At 39.4% G+C, this 21976-nt stretch overlaps 3 protein-coding genes across 3 annotated transcripts; 2 read left to right on the top strand and 1 right to left on the bottom strand.

The window, feature by feature from the left end:
- Window positions 1-766: 766 nt before the first annotated feature.
- On the top strand, window positions 767-5658 carry LOC133451598 (calcium release-activated calcium channel protein 1-like). The gene is made up of 2 exons (XM_061730807.1): window positions 767-1110; window positions 3246-5658. Exons 1-2 carry the CDS (start codon window positions 997-999, stop codon window positions 3792-3794), a joined length of 663 nt encoding a protein of 220 aa, XP_061586791.1. The 5' UTR covers window positions 767-996; the 3' UTR covers window positions 3795-5658.
- A 1237-nt stretch (window positions 5659-6895) lies between these two features.
- LOC133451249 (histone-lysine N-methyltransferase SETD1B-like) lies at window positions 6896-16042 on the top strand. The gene is made up of 18 exons (XM_061730220.1): window positions 6896-6930; window positions 6974-6980; window positions 7136-7288; window positions 7696-7794; window positions 7880-8150; window positions 8242-8354; window positions 8465-8741; window positions 10072-10244; window positions 10325-10435; window positions 10986-11106; window positions 11192-11305; window positions 11796-12519; window positions 12649-12785; window positions 13081-13247; window positions 13332-13457; window positions 13653-13772; window positions 13990-14127; window positions 15702-16042. Exons 1-18 carry the CDS (start codon window positions 6896-6898, stop codon window positions 15873-15875), a joined length of 3060 nt encoding a protein of 1019 aa, XP_061586204.1. The 3' UTR covers window positions 15876-16042.
- A 462-nt stretch (window positions 16043-16504) lies between these two features.
- On the bottom strand, window positions 16505-21072 carry hpdb (4-hydroxyphenylpyruvate dioxygenase b). Its single transcript, XM_061729920.1, has 14 exons — window positions 21054-21072; window positions 20861-20887; window positions 20641-20703; window positions 20203-20307; window positions 19827-19869; window positions 19302-19384; window positions 19101-19190; window positions 18890-18993; window positions 18702-18779; window positions 17955-18117; window positions 17805-17876; window positions 17597-17719; window positions 17265-17381; window positions 16505-17174 (listed from the first exon to the last, which is right to left on the bottom strand). The coding sequence occupies exons 1-14, from the start codon at window positions 21054-21056 to the stop codon at window positions 17064-17066; spliced, it is 1182 nt and encodes a 393-aa protein (XP_061585904.1). The 5' UTR covers window positions 21057-21072; the 3' UTR covers window positions 16505-17063.
- Between the last annotated feature and the right edge of the window lie 904 nt (window positions 21073-21976).

Raw genomic sequence — 21976 nt, 5'->3', positions numbered from 1 at the left:
CTTACATTACTTTTCTTCTGGCTGTGCCGATGCACTTGAATGGCTTTTTAATATTTTACTCTTTTTTATTTATTTATTTATTTCGTTTCGTGCATGGTGGTCAATCTACACACCCATGACCGAAAAGGAGCAGGATGAAGACAAGTCTTATGTTACCTGCTGCCCCTTATTAAATACCAAAACAAAAAGAACAGTCAATGTAACCAATATTTACAAAAATATACACTTAAATAGAACCAACCACAGATATTAATAATACTGCTTAATTCCCAGTCTATTCATGATCATATAACTTAAATATTTTATCTTTATACATTTTTTTGAACCTAAGTGAATTTGTACATTCCTTTAAATCATTTTGTAGAGAGTTCCACAGTTTTACTCCCACAACCGATGTACACATCTGCTTGAGAGTGGTCCTTGCATACTGATGTTTGAAATTATATTTCCTTCTATGATCTATAACTTCTGGATTTGAAAAAACAAACAACTGCTGTAGATTACTTGGTAATAATCTTCTTTTTGCCCCTATGCATAACTAATAACGTCTGTAACTCAACTATTTCTTTAAATTTAATAAGTCCTGAATTAATAAATCTTTAAACGAAACCTAAAAGTTTCAAAAAAGTGGTTAGTATTATTTGGGGGGATACTAAAGAAATCATGCTTTTTTTTTTTTTTAAGTAGAAGACGCCAACTACTGTATATGTTAATCTTAGAGGATGCAGGCAGGAAGGAGTGAACTGCTGCAGCGCTGTGACGAGTGTGGGATTGTGGGTATGTCATGTTTCCTCTACACAGTTTCACTGTCAGCTGTTGCGGAGAAAGTTTTGACATAATTTCACAACTTATTTCTCAAGTCTTTTAGAGATTGAGACAGATTGGAATCAAATTTATCTTGCTCTTACTTTGTCGTCGACCTCCGGGCTGTTTTATTGAACCAGCTTGCAGCAGTTTATTTTCAAAACTCCTGTTTGCAGTGAAAGGACTCTCGGAATGAGCTTGAACGAGCACTCCCTGCAGGCTCTGTCGTGGAGGAAGCTGTATCTGAGCCGAGCCAAGCTCAAAGCCACCAGCCGGACATCGGCTCTCTTATCGGGTTTCGCCATGGTGAGTCAGCTCTGTTTTTACTCGGACGTTGGTGGTAACAGTGTGTTAGGCCGTCATAACGAAACTTTTAAGCGTGAATTGTGGTTCTGCGTTAAATTGACGCAGAGCCTACGGCGTAGATGCGCGGCGACGCGCAAAGTACGGTGCGTGTCGCCGCGTAACTTATGCCGCGTTCCATTTGTCCTCGGAAGTGGGGATTTCCCAGTTCCCAGTTGGATTTTTCAACTGGAACGCCCCTCGAAGTGGGATTTCCCACTGGGAAAGTGGGAGAGTCTTCACCACCCCCGAGTTACCATTCCAAGATGGCTGCCCCGGTTAAACAGTAGAAGAGAGCTCTGTAAAAATTCGTAGCACTTCATTCTAGTTTTGGTCACACTAAATCAGTCGTATACAAGTATTGTTCGGCATATATATGCTGCTATAGTGTAATTTACATTTTTCATGTGGTATATGAGAACTACAAACCTGTTTACCTACTTTGTAACTGGAACGCTGATAACTCGGCTGTGATGTCATTCCCAGTTCCGAGTTCCGACTTCCGAGGTAAATGGAACGCAGCATTACGCCGTAGGCTCTGCGTTGGTGTAACGCAGACCATAAATCAGCCTTTAGGCCGTCAAAGTTACCTATACCCCCCCTGTGACGCAGAATATTGTTTTCAAGCATTGCGGCGTGCACGCGTTAAAGGGTTCTGACATTTTTCTGGTTTTGATTTGGAGGTGACCCGAGAACAGAAATGACCCGTCGATCCTGTTAAACAGTGACTGTAATACAAATACAAAGTATGTAATACAAAGTAACCCTGCACGTCAACTCCAGCTGTCCCATGTCCCCCCCCCATCACTCATTACTCCGGCACTTTAAAACCAACATGTTGAACATGTTTTTCTTTTAATATTATTTATTCCTTGTGTGTGTTAAACTACTTGGCAATTTTATTTTTAAATTTTATTTTTTTTATTTTTAAATCTGTCACTTTTTTGTTAAATTAATCTATTTTGAGCCCACTTTTGAGATGCTGGATAAACATCAGTATTTATGATGATATTGCAATACTATGAGTGATGTTGATGATAATAGAGACTGAGATTATACACAGATTTGTTTAAAAAAAATCTTTATTATTTCTTCCTTTGCAAAACTTGCATAATTTTCTAAAACTAAATTTGAAATTTTCATCAACAGAAATGATGTACAAAACAGACTGGAGAAAGCTTTTCTTATTCTCCTTTAAAAACTTGTTCAACAGGAAGAACTGCCCCTTTTAAAGCCTGTCTCAAGTTTAGTTGAAATCTTCATTTTATTTTCATTTTGCTGATGGTTTAAATGTATGCTGTTGGCGAAAGCTGTGTATCTCCATGCATAAGCATCAGGTCACAGGTAGTTAATGCAGTCTTAAATCATGATCCTGCCTCCACCATGCATCAGTGGCCATGGATGTGGGTCTTGACTTGCAGTGTTTTTTTTCTCTTTCAAAAAAAAAGAAAAAAATATTTTGTGCATATATATGCCTCTCAAAAATTCAAATTTAGTCTAATCTGTGTCCAGGATAGAAATTTTGTACAGTATTCGTGGGATCTCTTAATTGGAGAGTTTCTGGACAGCTTTGTTTTGGGTTTAGTTTAGGGAGAAGCGATGGTCTTCTTTTTTGCATCATTAATTGTGTTTTATTTTCTGCACACAAGAATGAACATTTAATTACATAACTTCAGCAAACAGACCTCATGTTTTGTGAGTTGACTCAGTGTCAATTATTGAGCTCCATCTGGCAAGCTACAGTAAAATCAGGTATCATAAAATGAATAAGGTATTCATTTTTTTAGACATTTTTTTTCCTTGTAAAATCAGTCTAATTTAACATGCTTAAAAAAACCGAAAGGAAAATGTGTAATGAGATATAATTACCTAGTGTCCTGAGAAAAAAGCTTTATGCCATTAATTCAATTGTTTTCTCAAGTTAATGAATGATAATAATAACAATTGTCTAAGGTCCTGTGAAAATTGTATTCACTTCAGAGCTATATTAGAACTGTGATCTCTTTTCAAATTCATTGATCATGGAATATTGTCTTATGAATGTTAATATAAATAATATTGTAAGATATTTACACTTGTCCTGTCATGTGTCTTTCTAGGTTGCCATGGTGGAGGTGCAGCTGGAACGGGATCATAAGTATCCTCCAGGGCTTTTGATAGCCTTCAGTGCCTGTACTACAGTTCTGGTTGCAGTGCATCTCTTTGCTTTGATGATCAGCACCTGCATCCTCCCTAATCTGGAGGCTGTCAGCAACGTGCACAACCTCAACTCTGTGAACGAGTCTCCTCATGAGCGAATGCATCGCCACATAGAACTTGCCTGGGCTTTCTCCACAGTTATTGGCACCCTTCTCTTCTTGACAGAGGTGATGCTCTTGTGCTGGGTGAAGTTCCTACCTCTCAAAAGCACCACAGAAGAAAATAACGGCACCATAAGTTCTGGCGAGGCAGCAGCCATTGCTTCCACCTGCATCATGGTGCCATTTGGAATTGTGTTCATTGTCTTCGCTGTCCACTTTTACCGCACACTTGTCAGTCATAAAACGGACCGGCAGATCCGAGAGCTGGAGCAGGTCATTCGGCTTCAGAGCCAGTTGGACCACAGGGTTGAGAATGATGACCTCAAGGCCGTTGTCCATTTCCCCTGATTGTAACCAGTGAGGATACAACAGCAGGGACGTTCAGTAGCGCCTCCATTGGGAAATCTCCCATAAAAGCTTTTTTATCTTTTGTTTTCAGCAAATGCACTCAGATGTGCAGTGATGTGAGTTTAATCTGATGAGTATTGCATGTTTCAGTTTGTTCCACTTCTAGATATTGCATGTTCACAAACCCAGTTTTGACTTGATGTTTTGCAAAAATCTTTTGGTCTCAGACATTAATAGCCATTTTTTAACCCATTTGTTTTACTTTTTCCATAAGAGCAACTATTAAATGAGCCAAATTTTGCCTACTGTATAGTAATGAATATCTGTGTCTAATTGTTGGTCAGTTGAACAATTACACCAACTCGAGACAGTGATGATTTGAATGTAAGTAACAAGGCCAGACTTTAAATTATGGTTTTGAAAAAGCCTGTCTGTATTTTACAAACGCAAATTTAGTGGTTGTGCACTGTATGAAATTTTTCAAGTTTTTTTTTTTTCACAGCTTTATTTAGATTTATTAGTTTGCGTTTCTGGGTGGCTGTTGCAGCACTTTGAATCAAAAGCACTGTGAATTTCTTTTGGAGCATTTTAGGCTTTGTGGTTTGTTTCAGACTTATTTTTCTTCCTTTAAAAAAAGTAATCTATTGGCTCGCTTTCACGATACTTTCTGATTCAAACGTACTCAAAGCTCTTGACAGTTCCATGTGTGAAGAAAGTGTTTTTGCACAATTGTTACAAAGCATGACAGTACTGAAAATGTTGTGTAAAAGTTTTATAACTCTTCACTCCATTTTGTAGTTTACAGCCGTGAGTGTGGTTACACATCAGGTAGGTTATAGGTTTTCTTTTTAGGTGTAGAAAGTTTTTTTTTTTTCATTATTTTTTTAGGCACATTACTATACTGTTTCTACCTGGGTTCTGCTATTTTCTTTACTGTCTTTAATGCAACTCCGGGAGATGTGATAATAGCCCCTTTCACACAGCCAGTTCGAGGCGGGAACGTTGCGCCTTTAAGCCGCCTCGCTGTTCTGTGTGAAAGTCACGGAGGCGGAATGTGGGGGCCAAGTGGCCCCACCAATAAGCCGGCAGCGGAGGTAGTCACAGAGCCGAAACGGGGTCTGTGTGAATGACACAGCCGGCATGCCGGCATGCCACTAGACGCTGACACTGTCGTCACGCCTCTGATTGCGGAACGCCGGCATGCTGTGTGAATTTACAGACGGGAGCGGCGTTATGCCGGCGTTGTATGTGAACCAACAAAGGCGGCGTATTGGCAGGACTTCTTTACACCAATATTGCGGAATCTCTGTGTGAAAGGGGCTAATGTCATAAAAACATTTAAATGTATATTGTTCATCCCCAGATATGTTGCTTGACAAGATTAAATTTAAATATTTGACAGGAAACATTTTTATTTGGGCATTTTGAATTACTCGTTGTTATGCCACAACTTATTTAAATGTTGTTACATTCTGTGTTTACATCAACATAATGGTATATTTTTGCAGTGTCATTTCTGTATCTTTTATTCACCCAATGAACATATGCAACCATGGTAATGGGACAAGCCTGCAGACCTTATTATTATTGAAACAAATGATATTACATTTAAGGTTCATAAATGCAAGTATCGATCAGTCTAAAGAATGCGTAACAAAAGGGCCATTACCTCATCTAAACCAAAAATACAAACCAAAACCAGAAAGGTACATTCAGACTATGCATTTGTCTTCAGAGATTCAACAATGCATGTGAAGGCATGATTCTTCGGTTTATTTACGTGGCTTATCTATTTATTCAAATGAATGTTATTGTATGTGTCAAAGCACAGCTTATGTAACTTTTCATTAAATATTATATTGTACATCTTTCTTCCGTGTGTTTCATGGCTCCTGAATCTGCATCTTTTGAGTGAACCGGATGCTTCCTTATATTTGAGAATGAGACATATTTAACTTATTTGTGTAGAAACACGATACTATAATGTAATACAGAGTACTTCAAGCAGTGGCAGTAAAAGGAAAACCACAAAGATAATGCCTAACCATTTGGCTTGAATGTAGCTTACGATGTGAGTCATAGGCATGCATCACTGAAAGGTACATACATTCCTTTTCTCTGACTTTTCCCTGCAGAATTGTAACCAGAAGCATACACTTTACTGCCTTTCTGAATAACTCATCCACATTATCCCTGTTTTTAGAGTACTTCAAATACGATAGTGCATATATTTTTTACTGGCCTCTTCACACTTACTGAAAAAAACATTTGACCACAAATGAAACTTGAGTCAGGACTAGAATGTAATTTATTTCCAGACAATGGTGAACTGTGAAATGATAGAAATAGAATTATAGGCAAAGCCCTTAGCTTTCAGCCTAACTGCTCCCAGTTTTGGTTTAGGGGAAAAACATCTTTATCTTTAAAAATTGGCTAAAAAACTTTTGCTTTCGACAAAACTAATACTTAAGACTAGCTGGGGTAAGCCTGAGCCATCCTAGAGTTATGTTGATTCGCTGCTGGATATCCTGTTATGCTCTTTTAACTCTCTTTGTACAGTATGTGCTAAAATTGCTTAGAGACTTGTTTTTATTATGTATCTTCTTCATAGCAGGGATTCGTAGGGTTCCTTTTAATAGGCCTACTTGCTCTGGGGTCATGTTCTGGGTCTCTGAAAATCCCCTAGAGACAATCCGTATTGCAATAGATGCTGTATAAATAAAATGTAATTGAATTTATTACCTATAATTTTGTGTGTAATATTGTTAGTACTGTTGAAAGATTTTATTTCCAGTATTAATATTTATCATGTAGGTGGTCCATTCCCTTCGGGGATTAATACAATATTTTTTTAGATTACTTTACTTTTTAAATATCACTTTACATATATGCTCAATGCGTCTTTTTTTTTGTTAATATCTTGAACTTAAGTAGAAAATGTTGGTTCACCTATAAACCAACCCTTCACTTAGGACCTTTGATGTTCTTCCGCACCGTCAAAGGATCTATATTTCGTCTCCGCGGTGCTGGCGGATGGATTCAGCATCCAACCTGCGCGACAAAAGTGTAGCAACACGGATAATCTCAACGGTTTTGCCACAATGTTGCCCTTTCAAAGGATGAAACTTCGGTCATGGTATGAGAAATAAGAACTGCTTTTGTTTGTCTTTGTTTCCTAGCATTTGGGTACGTTTTGTTTAGCTTCCTGTAATCTTTTAGACGAGGATACAGGTGTTGCTCTCCATCACCTGTTGGGGCGTGTTAAATCCATATGGATGACTAGCTGTATTTAGCGTGGTAATAAATGAAAGCTTATCCTTATTGTTTTGCTTTTATTCCAGGTTTTGATGAATGTAATGGAAAGCGAAAAACAAAGTGCAGAAAGAGAGCCGCTTCCTCAGGACTGGAAAAGTTGCAAGTTGATTATTGATCCTGCATTGACAAAGGGGCTGTATAAAGTCTGCCGATATGATGGACAGGTTTTTAACATACCCGTGAGTAAATATTTTATTATTGCTTCATCGATAACAGGTCATACATCCCCTCTTCACAACTTCATACTATATTATGATATTATGATCATACTATATTATTATTACTATTCAATAGTCTATTAGAAAACTACGTTAAAGGAATCCATTCATGTTAATTTTTCAATGTTCATATTATTATTATTATTAGTATTTGTTCATATGCACTGAGAAATTTATGTTAATATTTTCAGGTTAATTGATCTATGTAATTCTTTGTACAAATGCTGTATTGTTGATTAATTGTATGATTTAATGTGGACCCCAGGAAGAATAGTCTTCATATTTATGCGGACTAATGGGGATCCAATAAATAATAAATAAATAAAATAAATACTATATTATGAGGGGTTTTCCTTTACCAGGTGGAGGATTTAGGACTGTTTCCTGTGGACGTCGTCAGAGATCCACGCATCTGCCGTCTGTGGAGTAAGCACAACAAGACTGAACTTTTGGTTCCTAAATTTAAGGTGAGTTTTATAATTATAAATGTAATTTCTATTAAGATGTCAAGAAACACTAATACATGTTGTTTATCTGTGTTTTTCTTTCCAGATCGATGAATGGTATGTGGGCCCTGTTCCTCCCAGGGAAGTGACATTTTTGAAGTTGAATGATAATGTGAGGGAGACCTTTCTGACTGATATGTGCAAGAAATATGGGAACATCGAAGAGGTGGAAATATTTTACAATCCAAGGAACAAGAAGCACTGGGGGATTGCAAAGGTTGTCTTTGACACAGTGAGGGCCGCAAAAGACGCTGTGCAGCATCTGCATCAGGTTTCCGTGATGGGAAATATCATTCATGTGAAAATAGATCCTAAAGGTAAAAGTGGAATTGTCATTTTATTTACTGGGATATAAATATTGATGCTCTTGAATTAGGTGCTTTCAAGCTTAATAATGTAACTTTTCAGGTGAAAACAGGGCACGGTATCTCCAACTCCTCCTTAGTGGCCTGTATACACCATGGACGTTACCAGTGACAAGCAGTGACCAGGCTCTTCAAAGCTTAGTTGACAGTTTGATGGTAAACTTCAGTTTATGAAAGTCTTAAATCTATCTATCATTCTGCTACTGACTGAAGGTTTTTGGTTTAAGTGATTCTCTCTTTTTACCTGTGCTATCCATCCTTTATAGGGTGGCTCAGCCACGCAGCGACAGGGGAGTGTCTGTAGCCCCGCCAGCATTTCTACACCCCTCTCTCTGGACACAGCCTACTCCAGTATTTGGCAGGATACGCCTTGCAGCTTGGGGCTTACGCCACAGTCTCAGGGAACCCCCCACACTCCTCTCTATTGTGGAACTCCCCTCTCCCAGGACTCTTGTTACTCCAGTCTTCAAGCGACTCCAGTTCTCCAGGGGGAGCCTTCTACGTTTAGTGTTCAAAAACCTTTAAGACAAGACTTCTTTCGTCGTAAACCTGCAAGGCTTAAAAGGAGATCTAGGCACGCTTCCAATGTTAGCCTAATTTCGAATCATTGCCAGCCACATTCTTCACACCTCTTGACTGAAAAAGAAACAAACAGTCATCAGCTTGGGTTATGGATTCATAACGCAAAATCTTCTGTAAACAAAGAGCCTTCCCCAAGCATTGCTTCACCCTTGCAAGCATCTGGAGATGCGGATAACTCTACTTCTGTTACTTTACCTCAAAAGTACAACTCTTTCAGCATTGTTAGCATTAATTTCACAGGTGATCGGCAGACTATAGCAACCTTTCCGCACCCTGAAGACCAGCGAGAGGTAGAGAGTTTGGATGCTCGCATTGAAAGTTTGTTTACAGATAGTCAGACTTCTAAGTTCCCACACTTGGACAGAGAGACTTTAGAGCCTGATACACACTCTCAGGACAGTCCGGCCTCACCTTGCCCCTCTCTCAATGGCACTATCTCAGATGAGTCTTGCACATCTTCAGTTGTAAGCAGCCGGAAACGCTCCTGCAGTGACGTGGTGGGCACCGATCCAGGGTTGCTCGTTGAAAATGAAGAGGATGAAACTAATCAAAATAGTTTGTTCAATACAACAAACTCCAAGTCTCCCAGCAATGAAGAAGATGCAGAAAGGTTTCATTTATCGTGTTCAAAGGTAATTCTTCCAGATTTCTTTAGTTATATTTGTCTGAGACACCATGGTGAGATTGTGATGATGATCATCATGCTATCATCTTGTCCTACATACAAATATTTGTTAAATTTTTTTTTTTTCTCAGGTGTCTCATGGAGTGGATGAGGATAGGGGGAGCTTCAGTAGCAGACATTCCAGATCTCTAACACCAACCAAAAACATATCCTCTGTCTCTGACCTTCAGTCCATTTCTTCTTTCAGTAGCACCGCTCAAAGCATTAAACCCCCAGCTCCTCCTGCACTTACAGTTGGATGCTCACAACCTCCAGGAGCAACTTTTTCAATTCCTTCCTTTCCCCCACCTCTTCTACCAGTCCCACTTCGCCTACCAAATGGCAGGATCCCCATCCCACCACCAGGCTGGATACCATGTCCAGGCATTCCCATTCCACCACCTCCTTCCATTCTTCCTCCGCCAACTTTTCTGCTGCCCCCTCCTCCTTTAATGGTACCACCGCCTGTTCTGCCTCCTGTGCACATGTACCATTTACCAGTGCAACTTGCAGGGTCCAAAGATAAGGAGATTTCTGTAAGGCATACAAGTGCACCTTTCTCATTCCCTCATCCACCATGGCCTGCCCCACCTTTCCTCAGGATGAACCCTTTTGTTCCACCACCAGACTACCCTCCTGCTCGGGGGAATCTTCATAGCATCACAGTAGAAAAAGTTTTGGAAATCCTCATGGACGAACTAAAATCTATCATTAAGAAGGACATTATACGTAGAATGATTGAAGGGGTTGCGTTTAAGGCTTATGAGGTCTGGTGGGACTGTCAGGAGAACAAAGCAAAGGTGAGTTAAGGTTTTGTCTTGTGGTTATATCATAGAAGTAAACTTGGTTGAAATATATGATGTATTTCTTTAAAATACAGGTTTCTCCTTTGAAAAGTGGAGTTACAAGTGTGGAAGACAAGCTCAAACTCATGAATCCTCTCAATCGCATCAGTGGGCAGTACACTAAACCTCCACTGCCATCCTTCAGGGTAAAATATTCTCTTGACTGGCACTTAACACATGCAATCATTTTGCGGCTGAGTGAATCCAGATTTCATGACATGTAAATAATCCATCGTTATGCAGGTAAAAAGAAAAAGATCAGAGGAGATAGAAAAGGAGTCTGCTTCTGTTCACAAAAGTCTTGGTTGGTGCTTTTGATGTATTTCACAATTTTCCACAATACATTAACTTAGTTATGTAGACTTAAACTGTGGGGTGGCTTTCTCCTTCTCGTCTAAGATGTAAAGCATGAAGATGATACAGTGATATCTGCACCTGAGAAGGCCAAACGCAGGCATGCAAGACCACTTCAGCTGGAAAGTGATGATGACAGTGAAGAGAAAGAAGAAGATAATGCTCTTCAAGAATACACTCTCATGTTAAACCAGGTAGAGACTATTAAGCCACGACTGCAGTTTGGGCTTTTTAATGTTGATCAGTCATCTATTGAGTACTCAAGAGGGTTAATAATGAATATTACAGATTTCCCACTTGACATTTTTGGAGTATGAATAATATAATTGCTGCTCTTATTAGTCTGACGGAGATGACGACGATGATAATCAGCAAGGCGAAGAAATGGTGACACAAGAACAGTCGAAGGATCAAGAGACTGTAATCCGTCAAACAACTGATATAGAGCAGTCCTTAAATATTGGTATGTTAAATATTCATACAATGGCAACATTAAACAGTAACGATTATTCGCATACTTAATAGGAAAAAACACTTTCTTTTTCAAGCAACAGAGGTTTTTTCAGAGAGCAGCTCTTCAGAGGAAAGTGATTACTCGTCAGACTTTGAATCTTCCAGTTCGTTCTACTCTGGGAGCTATGAGGACACCGCCTCTGACCTCGGTACTGAAGATGAGGAAGTGGCGAGAGATGAAAGGACTGAAGAGTGTATTTTGATATCATCAGACGAAGACTCATTGGAGCTTGAGCCCCCTGTAACCCCCTCAGCTCCTTTAACCCCTGGTGCTCAGTTGGATCAAGATTTGCAAAACTGGTTAGACAAATGTCATAGTGGGCAAACAGAAGACAACCATACATCCTGTCAGCACGACCCCTGCGACACCATTGCTTTAATGGCGCTCCAACCACTTGAAACTTGGGGCCTACCACCTGGGTCACCTGTGGGGTTTTCAGGTAATTTGCTCAGCTTCTTGTATAAAAGAAGGTTTTTTTCCCCAAATTTGGCATTCATGGCTATTGTTGGATGTAAGCAGAATGCATTAAACTGTTGATTATTCCTGTAGTCTCTTCAAAGAGTTTATTAATAGATCTGTTATTATGTATATATGTTTTACTTTATTAATGTATTTGTTGTTTCTTTTAATTGTTGTAGCACTGGAGCCAGAACTTGATGTAGAAATGGGGAGCCCTAAGTGGACAGCAGAGTTTTTGGTGAACAGAGACAACCTGAGGCCTCCCACTCCTACTGGCTACTTGGTGGACAGTGATCCTGATATTCTTATTAAAAGCAAACCCACATCTCCAAGTTCAGAGGAAGTGGAGCGGCCACCGACACCAGGCAAAGGAATGGTGGTTGAGCTGGCAAGTGCAGAGTCAGATGAAGTCAATGAAGTCTTCTCCCCCTCCTCAGCAAATAGTGAACTTCTTCCCGCCAACTCTGATCTCCTGCCTGCTTCATACCTATTAGATGAGGAAATGCCTAGAACTCCGGGGAGGGAAGAACAGAGTTTATTGATCAATTACAGTTCAGGGAGAGCTCCAACAACCCCTGGCAGAGGACCCGTGTCAGAAGATAACACACTGTGTCCCTCACATGTTCCGCCACCTTCAAGCGTCCCGTACATCACACCTCCAAAGACACCTGGAAGAGACGTTATCTTACCCCGAAGAGCCGAAGTCCACAGGAGGAAAACCACGTTACATAACTTTCACAGAAGTTCTCCCATCACAGTATCCTCTCCACGCAGCCTCTCTGAATCTTCATCTGACTCTGCTGATGGGAGTGGTGTGTCCATCAGTTCAGGTGTGAGAGCAAAGCCCCTGCAGGGACTGGAGAATATGCCAGGTCTTTTGGATGAAGAGAAATCATTACTGAGGCAAAAAATGTGGAGAAGGTTAAAACACAGAAGGAGAGCCTGCCACCGGCAGAGGTCATTTAAAAAAAACAGGCCCTGCCTCGTGTCTAGAAGTTGTCCTCACAGGTGGTGTTCACTTTGCGAGAACAGGAGAATCCTTCACAGCGTTTGGAAGGAGGGCCTGGATGAAGAAGATGCCAGGTTTCTGAAGTCTACTTATGAAAGGCTCCAAGAAGGGGATGATGTTGTTGGCTGGCTCAGTGACACCCGCTGGATACCTCACCCTCATATCTTTTTTTGCAAGATTTATGTTAAAATGTAGTTAGCTCAAAGTGAGTTCATAGTAAGTAAATTTAGTAACTAATAAAGAAAAAAAGTGATTCGGTTCTTTTCGTCTGTAATGCTGCATCATGCATATAGTATGAGGATCAAAAAGGTTGAAAAAGGTTAACTACCAGAAATTGTAAGAAGTTTGCAATTCAAAATTTATTTACACATAAGCCACAATGTTAACAATCTCAGTTGAGCAAAGCACAGCACTGTTTATCATATTTTATGCTTGACTTCCTTAATAATTACCACTGACTAAGGTCCCGGCAGAGAGGAGGGAAGAGCACGCTTTCTGGCAGCTCGTCCACAGGACTGGCTCTGCTCGCAGCGAAGGGTTCTACAAAATCAGCAGGAAGGATAAAATGAAGCTCCTCAATTACACAAAGCTTTCCACTGAAATTCCATCTACAAGTGCTCAGGTAGAAGGACAAGAAGAAGAGGGGAAAATGTTATGATGTCACTGTTCAGTTTATTTCATTCAGTGTCAACTTATGTGTCAGCAGGGAATGTGTATTCCAGTGCAACAACCATCCTCACTGAGAGCAGGATCTGACTTTAGGTCTGAACAGCGCCGCCTGCTGTCCTCTTTTAACTGTGATAGTGACTTGGTGAAGTTCAACCAGCTGAAGGTAAGAAAGGCTCTACTGAAGATAAGCACACTCAGCTGTAAAGGGTCCAGTGAATCCATTTTTTGTTTTTACTATATTAGGATAAAGTAAAAAAGCCAGTTGTCTTCAAACATTTGTAGTACTTGACCGAAAGTTGTGTTTGAAAATCGGTACGTCTCAGTGTGGCTTAAATCTTTTTATATGTCCTTTTGTTAGTTTCGGAAAAAGAGGATACGCTTCAGCAGGAGTCACATCCACGAGTGGGGCCTGTTTGCTATGGAGCCGATATCGGCAGATGAAATGGTGATTGAATATGTGGGCCAAATCATCAGACAGGTATAACAAACATAAAGTTATAAAAACGACAATTATTACACTAATAATCTAAGCTCCTCTGACAACAGATGCCATAGATGATCTTTTAAACAAACTGCTCTCCTCTGATTGTTTCTCTCTAGAGGTGTATGGTGTTTATTGGTATTTTCCAAGTGTGAATGTAGTGGTGTTGATGACACTTTCCATGAAAACGCTGAGTGATCTTCTTTCTCCTCAGGTCATTGCTGACATGAGGGAGCAGAGGTATGAAGAGGAGGGCATTGGAAGCAGCTATTTGTTTCGTATTGATCAAGACACCATCATTGATGCCACTAAATGTGGGAATTTATCCAGGTTTATCAATCACAGCTGTAATGTGAGTATTTACTGTACCAAGAAATGGTTTTCATACATGAGATACAAAGCATTAATACTATAATTTTTCCATTAAAGCAATAACATACAATCATATTTCACTGACAGAGATGGAACAGCAAGCAACGCTGTCTTTGTTGTCATTGGTATCAGCTTTTATGCAGCTAAAGTCTTAAATACCTACCTACCGCACCTTAAATACCTAGATGTGTATTAGGTCAGTCATTATGACAGTAATCTGTAACAAAGGTTATTTCTTTCATTTTCAGGCGTGCATCACGTGTGCAACTAATTCTGACATGGAGTTGAAACGCTCATGTGGCTGTCTCACTTTAGTTTAAAAATATCATTTAAAAACCAAACTGAGGTTGCGTTCACAGAGTAAAGGGCCTTTGAGACAGGATGCGGTGGGCGATGCGCTCAACTGTGGAACCCATTCATTTCTTTATGTTGTGCAGTGCAAGGAAATCTGTGCAAGATCATCCGTGTGTAGTTTTGTCCACTCAAGAAAATAACTTGTGTGCAGTGCATTGTGACACTTCCTCAATGAATTCTATTACAAACAAGGCTGAGGAAGTCAGAGGGGAAGATGGTTTTTGGCGATGCCCCACTTTCTTACACTGTACACTGAGTTTAAAGACATATTGAGGCATAAAGGAGAAAGCATTTTGTGTTGGTGGTCTCCAGTAACTTAACAGCTGAATTTAAAAAACAGTATTAACGTGATGTTTTTTTTACTTTTACAGTAAATTGTTCTTTTGAAGCAATCAGCTGTATAGATTTGTGCCTCTCTCTCCAGAAGCATGTCAAATTCCCTACACAGCCTGAAGACATGTACATGTACACCTGCATATCCTAGAGGAGTCTAATAACTCTTAATAATAAGAGTTTTTCTTTTTACTGACAAGTAGACAGATACAGCATGCATTCATCTCCACAACTTGAAAAACGTGTTAATGTATCCTAACCACTTCCTGGAAAGCTTTTTAATCACCTAGTGAGTAGCATGGCCATGATTTGCACCGGTTCTCTCCTATGCTGCGCTTCAATCTCAGGGGTGGGTCCTATCAGAAAGACTTTTTATGTGGACCAAGTAATGACTGACAAAGGCAGACTAATGTTGACTAATGTTGACTAATGTTGACAGATTGCCAACACAAAAAGTTAATGAAAAGCACCCGGAGTGACATCAAAACCTGACATTAAGGCATTCAGTTGTTGTCTAATTTATGAACAGCAGCGTCTAAAAGGGGTTAAATTATTTCTGAATATGATTTAAAAAAACCGAGGCACTCAAGAAGATAGAAAAATATAAAAAGCCTTTATTTAATCATGGCTTTGTAAAAGTAAAAAAATGACAACATGTTTCGGCCATGTAGGCCTTCTAAATTTTTTTTTTTCAATCTTTTTGATCCCAATGCTAAAGAGCACCTGGAGTATACTTTTTTTGTTTCTCACACCCAGCAGCACTCCATGCATTTGTAGTTAGATTTATTTCTGAATATGATCAATAAATGCTGTATACTTTTACTTTCTCATATAAAAATGACACATTTGTATATTTTTGTCTTACAGCCTAACTGCTACGCAAAGATCATCACTGTGGAGTCCCAGAAGAAAATAGTGATCTACTCCCGGCAGCCAATAAGCGTCAATGAAGAGATTACATATGACTACAAATTTCCCATTGAGGACACAAAGATTCCTTGTCTGTGCGGTGCAAACAGTTGCAGAGGATCCTTGAACTGATATCACATCAAATGCCTTAATCATTTCAACAGCCAAAGAGGCCTGAGGTGCACTCTGAACTAAATATTCTTTGGTACTGATCAAAACTGTACCGTCAATAACTGGAAGCCCTGCAGGAGCTCAGGATAGAACTGCAGACACATTGGTGTCACTCAAAAGATCATAGCTTGATAAACTGTAATAAATGACACTTTACGGGGCACAGTGGCGCAGCTGGTAGTGCAGCCGTCTCACAGCTAGAAGGTCGCCGGGGACGCTGTGGGTGCTGAGGGTGGGTTTACTTCCCCATGTTGCCTTCGGTAGCTAATGTGAGCTACCCTCATAAAAACATGCACACAGTCCTGGGCTATACACTGCCCCCTCTGATGGGGTGGGGAGGATCTGGCCGGAATAACGTGATCCTTCCACACGCTATGTCCGGCCGGAGAAGACCCACCCTGAAAAGAAGCGGCCTGCTCACTCCTCAGGATAAGAAGGAGACCTGAGCTCAGTGCAGGGCCTCCCGGGGTTGGCAGAGGGAGAGCAATACCCAGGACTGGCTTAGGTAGAAGCACTGGGTGATAAAATGGGAAAAAAATTGGAATAAAACATTTAAGAAATAAAAATAAATTACACTTTACATAGGTGTGGATATTATTTAATATATGGAGGTTGGTTATGAAATAATAATGTACAGTACCACCTGTAAAGCCTGGTTAAACATAAAACATTACAAAATACTACAGTTGCTCATACATCAAAGTTAAAGAGACAACCAACCAGCACAATTTAAAGTATTTATTCCAGTATGAGGAACAGAATGATGACTTCAGTCTCCAAAAGTTAGTGAAATGTTTTCATTGATGAAAGGTTCAATGATGTTTTGCTTGAGTCAAGCTTGTAATGATGTTTTTCCTGTTAATCTTGTGGGGAAACTGTGATATTCTCTTGATAGTTGATACAAACTCAAACAATATCATAATATCATGACTGCCAGAAGACATAATAAGATAAGGTTACACAAAGGAAATGATTAATGCAACTGAAAAAAAAAATCATTTAACTTGTCATACTTAGTGTGTTCTTACTGTATACATCTCAATATCAATGTTTAGCACACTGATACGGGACCCTGAGCAGACTGTACTTTTGGTCGTAAATCATTGTTGAACTGTTTGAGCGCTGTGAAGTGAATATATATCGATGAGTTCACATGTCCTTTGAAACGCCATTTGGTGTCAGGACAATCAGATTCCCTCTGGTATGCTGTTCTGCTTCAATAGCTTGAAAGAGAGCCTTGAAGTTTCCTGCACCAAAACCCTGTAAATACAACATGAACTCACACGACTGTATTGGCAGAAAATTAAAGTATCGATATGCAACAGATTGTATATTCATAAGTTGAACTACCTGGTGATTGTGTCTCTGAATGACTTCCATGAACACAGTTGGCCGGTCCTGGACTGGTTTGGTGAAGATCTGAAGTAAATAGCCGTTGTCATCATAGTCCATTAAGATCTTTAGTTCCTGGATCAGGGTAAAGTCAGAAGGTAAAATGTATGAGTTAAGAGAGCTGTGTTGCTGTTCTGTTTATTAAGTTGCTAATATCTGCACATTTTGCCTCAAACTGTGTTAATGAGGCTTGGACTGAGTTAACATGATACTTAATTCTTATGAAGATTGTTATTACTTTCTGGAATGTTAGTGCACCAGCTTTGTTCAAATGCTTTAGTAGATCTGACCTGCAGTACATCCAGATCCTCTGAGATCTTGACCTTTGAGTGTTTCAACTTCTCTCTCAGCTGCTCGTAGTAGGTGTCTGGCACTGCCATGAACTCCATCCCACGCTCCTTAAGATTCCGAATCTGCAAACGAGGAAAACATAATCATTTTAGTATCTTTGTAATGCCTTATTTTAAAAAACCCCAACACTGTGTTTGATGATCTTACAGCAGTTATGATGTCTGATGTGTTCATGGCAATATGCTGCACTCCTGGACCGCCGTAGTACTCCACATATTCCTTTAAGTAAACAAAACTTTTTATATATTTTTGCCTCTCCAGACGTCTTTTAATTTAATCAGTTTGATCAGCACATGCCTGGATCTGAGACATTCTCTTCCCTATGGCGGGCTCATTGATGGGCATCTTCACTGTCTCCTCGTAGTTTGTTATAACGATGGAGCGCAGAGCACTGAACTCTGTCTTAAGCTGCTTGTCATCCACTGACCAGAAACGGTGAAACAGTAGGTTCCTCTGATACCTGTCAAATAATGAACCACCGATAGATTACGAGTGACAATAACGTGAATTAAAATCTCATACAAAATTTGAATATAATTCCTAGAGTGCCACTTGACAAAAAATAATCCTATGTCCCTTTATACTGGGCTTGAAATGAATACATATTCTATAAATATGGTGTTCTGAATAATTTCACGTCCAATTATTATTAATTTCCATTTATGTCGGAAATAAAACCCATTATTGAAATATGAAAAATTGAAATACATTTTTCACAGCTTTAAATATTTATTCTGTTTTTCCAGGATTATGAATTGCTCTTTTAGAAAACTGCCTTAGTTAACCTTTTTATGTCTTGTTTGCTACATTGTGCTAGTAACGCGATCCAGATGTGGAGAACCACAAAGACTGTCTTAAAACTGCATAGTCATGCTGACTCATAACTCGTGCCAAAAGGTTATGTAAGACTCACACATGCACACACACTTAAACTCCCCCCACCGCCCACTCCTTGACAAGACTTCTGCAGACCACAGCCCAACACAATGGCCTCGACAGATTATTATCGGTTTGTACAAAAACTAGAATTAAAGAATCCATTACCATTCGACCACTGGAACCATCTCATTATCTGGTTGATTTCCCACAACATGATCAATGAAGTCTAATTTTCCACTCGGCCTGCATGGAGAGATGAGTGCAATTCCACAAAAAGGAAAAAAAAAAAGATCAGCCATAATTGAGAAAAAGGCATGTAATTGTTGAACTAATAAAATAAGGTTTTTACTCACAGTTTTACTAGAAAGGGATCCTTGTACAGAGGAGGACAGAAACCTGGCAGAAACAACCCGCTGTAGCCCCTTCTCTCCACCAATGTATGTGTGGTGTCGCCATACTGTAGCACATAACAACAAATACACAATCCTGTGGTTTAGGGCAATTTATTCCACAATTGAAAACAAAATAGCAACTCAAATATTTCTTGTGAAGAATGGCTCATACCGTCTGAAGCACAGCCAGCCTGACTTTGCCATACTTGTCCTCCAGAGTGTGAGGCTCCTTTATAATAACTGCCCCCCTCTCTCTGGCTTTCTGTGAGTGGAACATATGAAAGCAACACCATTCATACGTGCAAAAAAAAAATTAAATGGTAATTAAATGTAAATGTTATAGTTAGCTGCAACATAAAAACTGTATCACTACCTCAACCAGGAAGTCACAGTCCTCCACTGTGAAAGCGATATCTTTCACTCCATCCCCATGCTTCACCAAGTGATCCCCCATCTCTGAGAAAAGATGCTTTCTTTAGCATCACAGTCTGCCTTTATATTTAATCTTAGTTTTTAACTTGTAACACAGATAGAAAATAGCATTTATATTTCAAGTTGTTACAAAGTTATGCTAATTCATGCTCCTACCACAAATCCTTTAAAATGTAACATTTCTCTTGACACTAACGCTATAAATCTGAATTCACAAGTAAGTCATAATAATACAAAGTTATATACATATAAATATAAATATAAATATAAATATAATAAATGATACAACCAAATGTTGTGATATGCCTTCTAGGAAATACTTGCCCCCCATTGCCATCTCAAACTAATGCATTTAATTATGGGGAACTGATACATCATAGATCATGTACACAGCATTTATTGAGAAAGAAAGTCACTATTTCAGCTTCAACCATGTTAAGACTGCAGATGCTGATCAATACTGTACCTTTATTTCCAGGATTGAGGGCAGATGACAACACGTAGATGATCTGTGAAGGACAGCGGACACAGGAATATGATGAAAACATCTGCTGTTTCCATTGTCATTAATTTACACCTCACTGTGTTTGTGCAAAGCTGCCAGTTGAGTTTGATGGACGTTACGTAAAAGCGTATTATCTATAAATTAGCTAAATAAATGAATGAATGAACCAATTTAATGAGGTGAAGTCCTTAAAGTCACTGTCAATCTTGTGAAAAACAATCTTTTATGTGTTTGCTTCGTTGTTGCTCTGGTAAAACGTGATATTTCTGTTGATCCCATCACTCTTCTTGTTTCAGAGATGACCTTTGCTGTCTGTCTTCTCTGTGGGGCTCTTTACCTTGCCTTGTTTGATGGCATGGGACACCACTTCTCGGCTACCAGTCTCCAAACCCTGGTAAGCCAGTGGCTCGAATCCAAGCTTGTTACAGTAATATGATGCGGCCTGTTGGAGACATTGATTATCATTAAATAGGAGAGCAGCATGAAATGGCTAATTACATTACATGTTACAAACAGCTAAGTTAACACTGTTGGCAAAAAAACAAAAAAACAAAACAAAACTGGGGGTTATCTATCTGTCTAGTAGCACCATCTCCTGGTGACTGGTTCTGATGCAGCTTGTGCTGTGGTCACCGGATCTGGGAAACTAGTCTGTGGTGGTTTGGTGTTGTACCTCTGTTGTAACCCCCCCCTGGAGAATCAACAACATTCCTGAGTACAACGATGAAGTATCTGGCTAAAAATGAGAACACTGAGCCGTCCTGAGTGAACTTACCTGCTTTGCATTTCCAACCCAGAAGGTTAGATGATCAAAGCAGAGAAACCTGCCCTGCTCGTGCTAAACAGAAAAAGAACAAAAAGTGGATCACTAATTGACAATTTTGTTGAAAAGATATTGAAAATAAACAAAAATGAAATAAACAAAATAAACATTAAAACCTATTTTTGATCTTGCTCAATTACACAATAATAACACATATGACTCAGTTATTTACCTTTTCTCCTTTGTCTGTGTATGTAGTCTGTAATCAAAAATCACATCATCATAAGTCAAGAAATAAAAGCACTAAAAACAAAAACATCCTCACTGTAATCCAGGCATGAATATGCCCTCCCTAGTCCTGACGTGACAGGTAAAAATGATAAAAGATGACATTAAATCCAGTTCATAAGTGAAGCATAACTCACCATGTTGCAGTGATCTGACCTGACTGTCAGGATGAAGCCTACAGTGAACCTCTGAATTTAAACGCAGAGGTGGAAGTCTTTAGATCCACTCCCACCAATGAGGAGCTGGTATTGGTTGGGGAGCAAGTATTGATGCTGAGTGCACGTTTGCTGTTATACAATGATTACTTGAAAAACACATCTGCTCATCATTGGTTTAATTGAATTTATCATCATGTCCTTCACTGTCAGCGTGATACTACTAACTACTACTACTAACCTGCTTTAAGTTTTATTTTGGTCATAAAGAAGACTTAATTGGTGATTTTGTTTAACTTCATTGTGGTTTATCAATAATAAGATGTAATTATTAATAAATTCAAAATACATTGCAGATGAAAACAGAAAATCTGTCTGCACACAGAGCTATAGAGTCATTTTTCTAGAAAAGTTTGGGTCCATATGTTACTGTTTAGTGGCAAGAGGAGGGTCACTGGTGCTGGTCTCCCATTGGCTCTTTGGATTAGGCTGAGCAGACCCTCACATGCCTTGAAATGCCCCCATCTCATCAATGCTGTACCACAGATCGCGTTCCAGTGAGTGGAGAATTAATTCATCATCATTCCGTCATCTTCACTTGGTATCTTGAGTAGTGGTGTATCAAAAATACAAGTGGTGTTAAAAGTTGCAGTGTAGTTTCTGTACTAGACAACAATAAATCTGAAGGAGACCACTGTCTTAACAAATAGAAATTACAGACACAGTGTGCTTCTATACTAGCTGATATTATATCTGTTTCATCACAGCCTGAGTCACATACAGGCTCAATTACCTGCTGATGCACCTCGTACGGAGGAGATCAAGTACACTGATATGTCTTCAGAAGCACCACTGTAGCACCAAAAAGTATCCACACAGTAAAACCCATGTTTTAAAGTCTTAAC

This window comes from Cololabis saira, chromosome 9 (assembly GCF_033807715.1).
Source record: "Cololabis saira isolate AMF1-May2022 chromosome 9, fColSai1.1, whole genome shotgun sequence".
NCBI classification, from domain to species: Eukaryota; Metazoa; Chordata; class Actinopteri; order Beloniformes; family Belonidae; genus Cololabis; species Cololabis saira.
The sequence above is the reverse complement of the archived record's forward strand: the minus strand, read 5'-3'. Positions and strand labels throughout refer to the sequence as shown.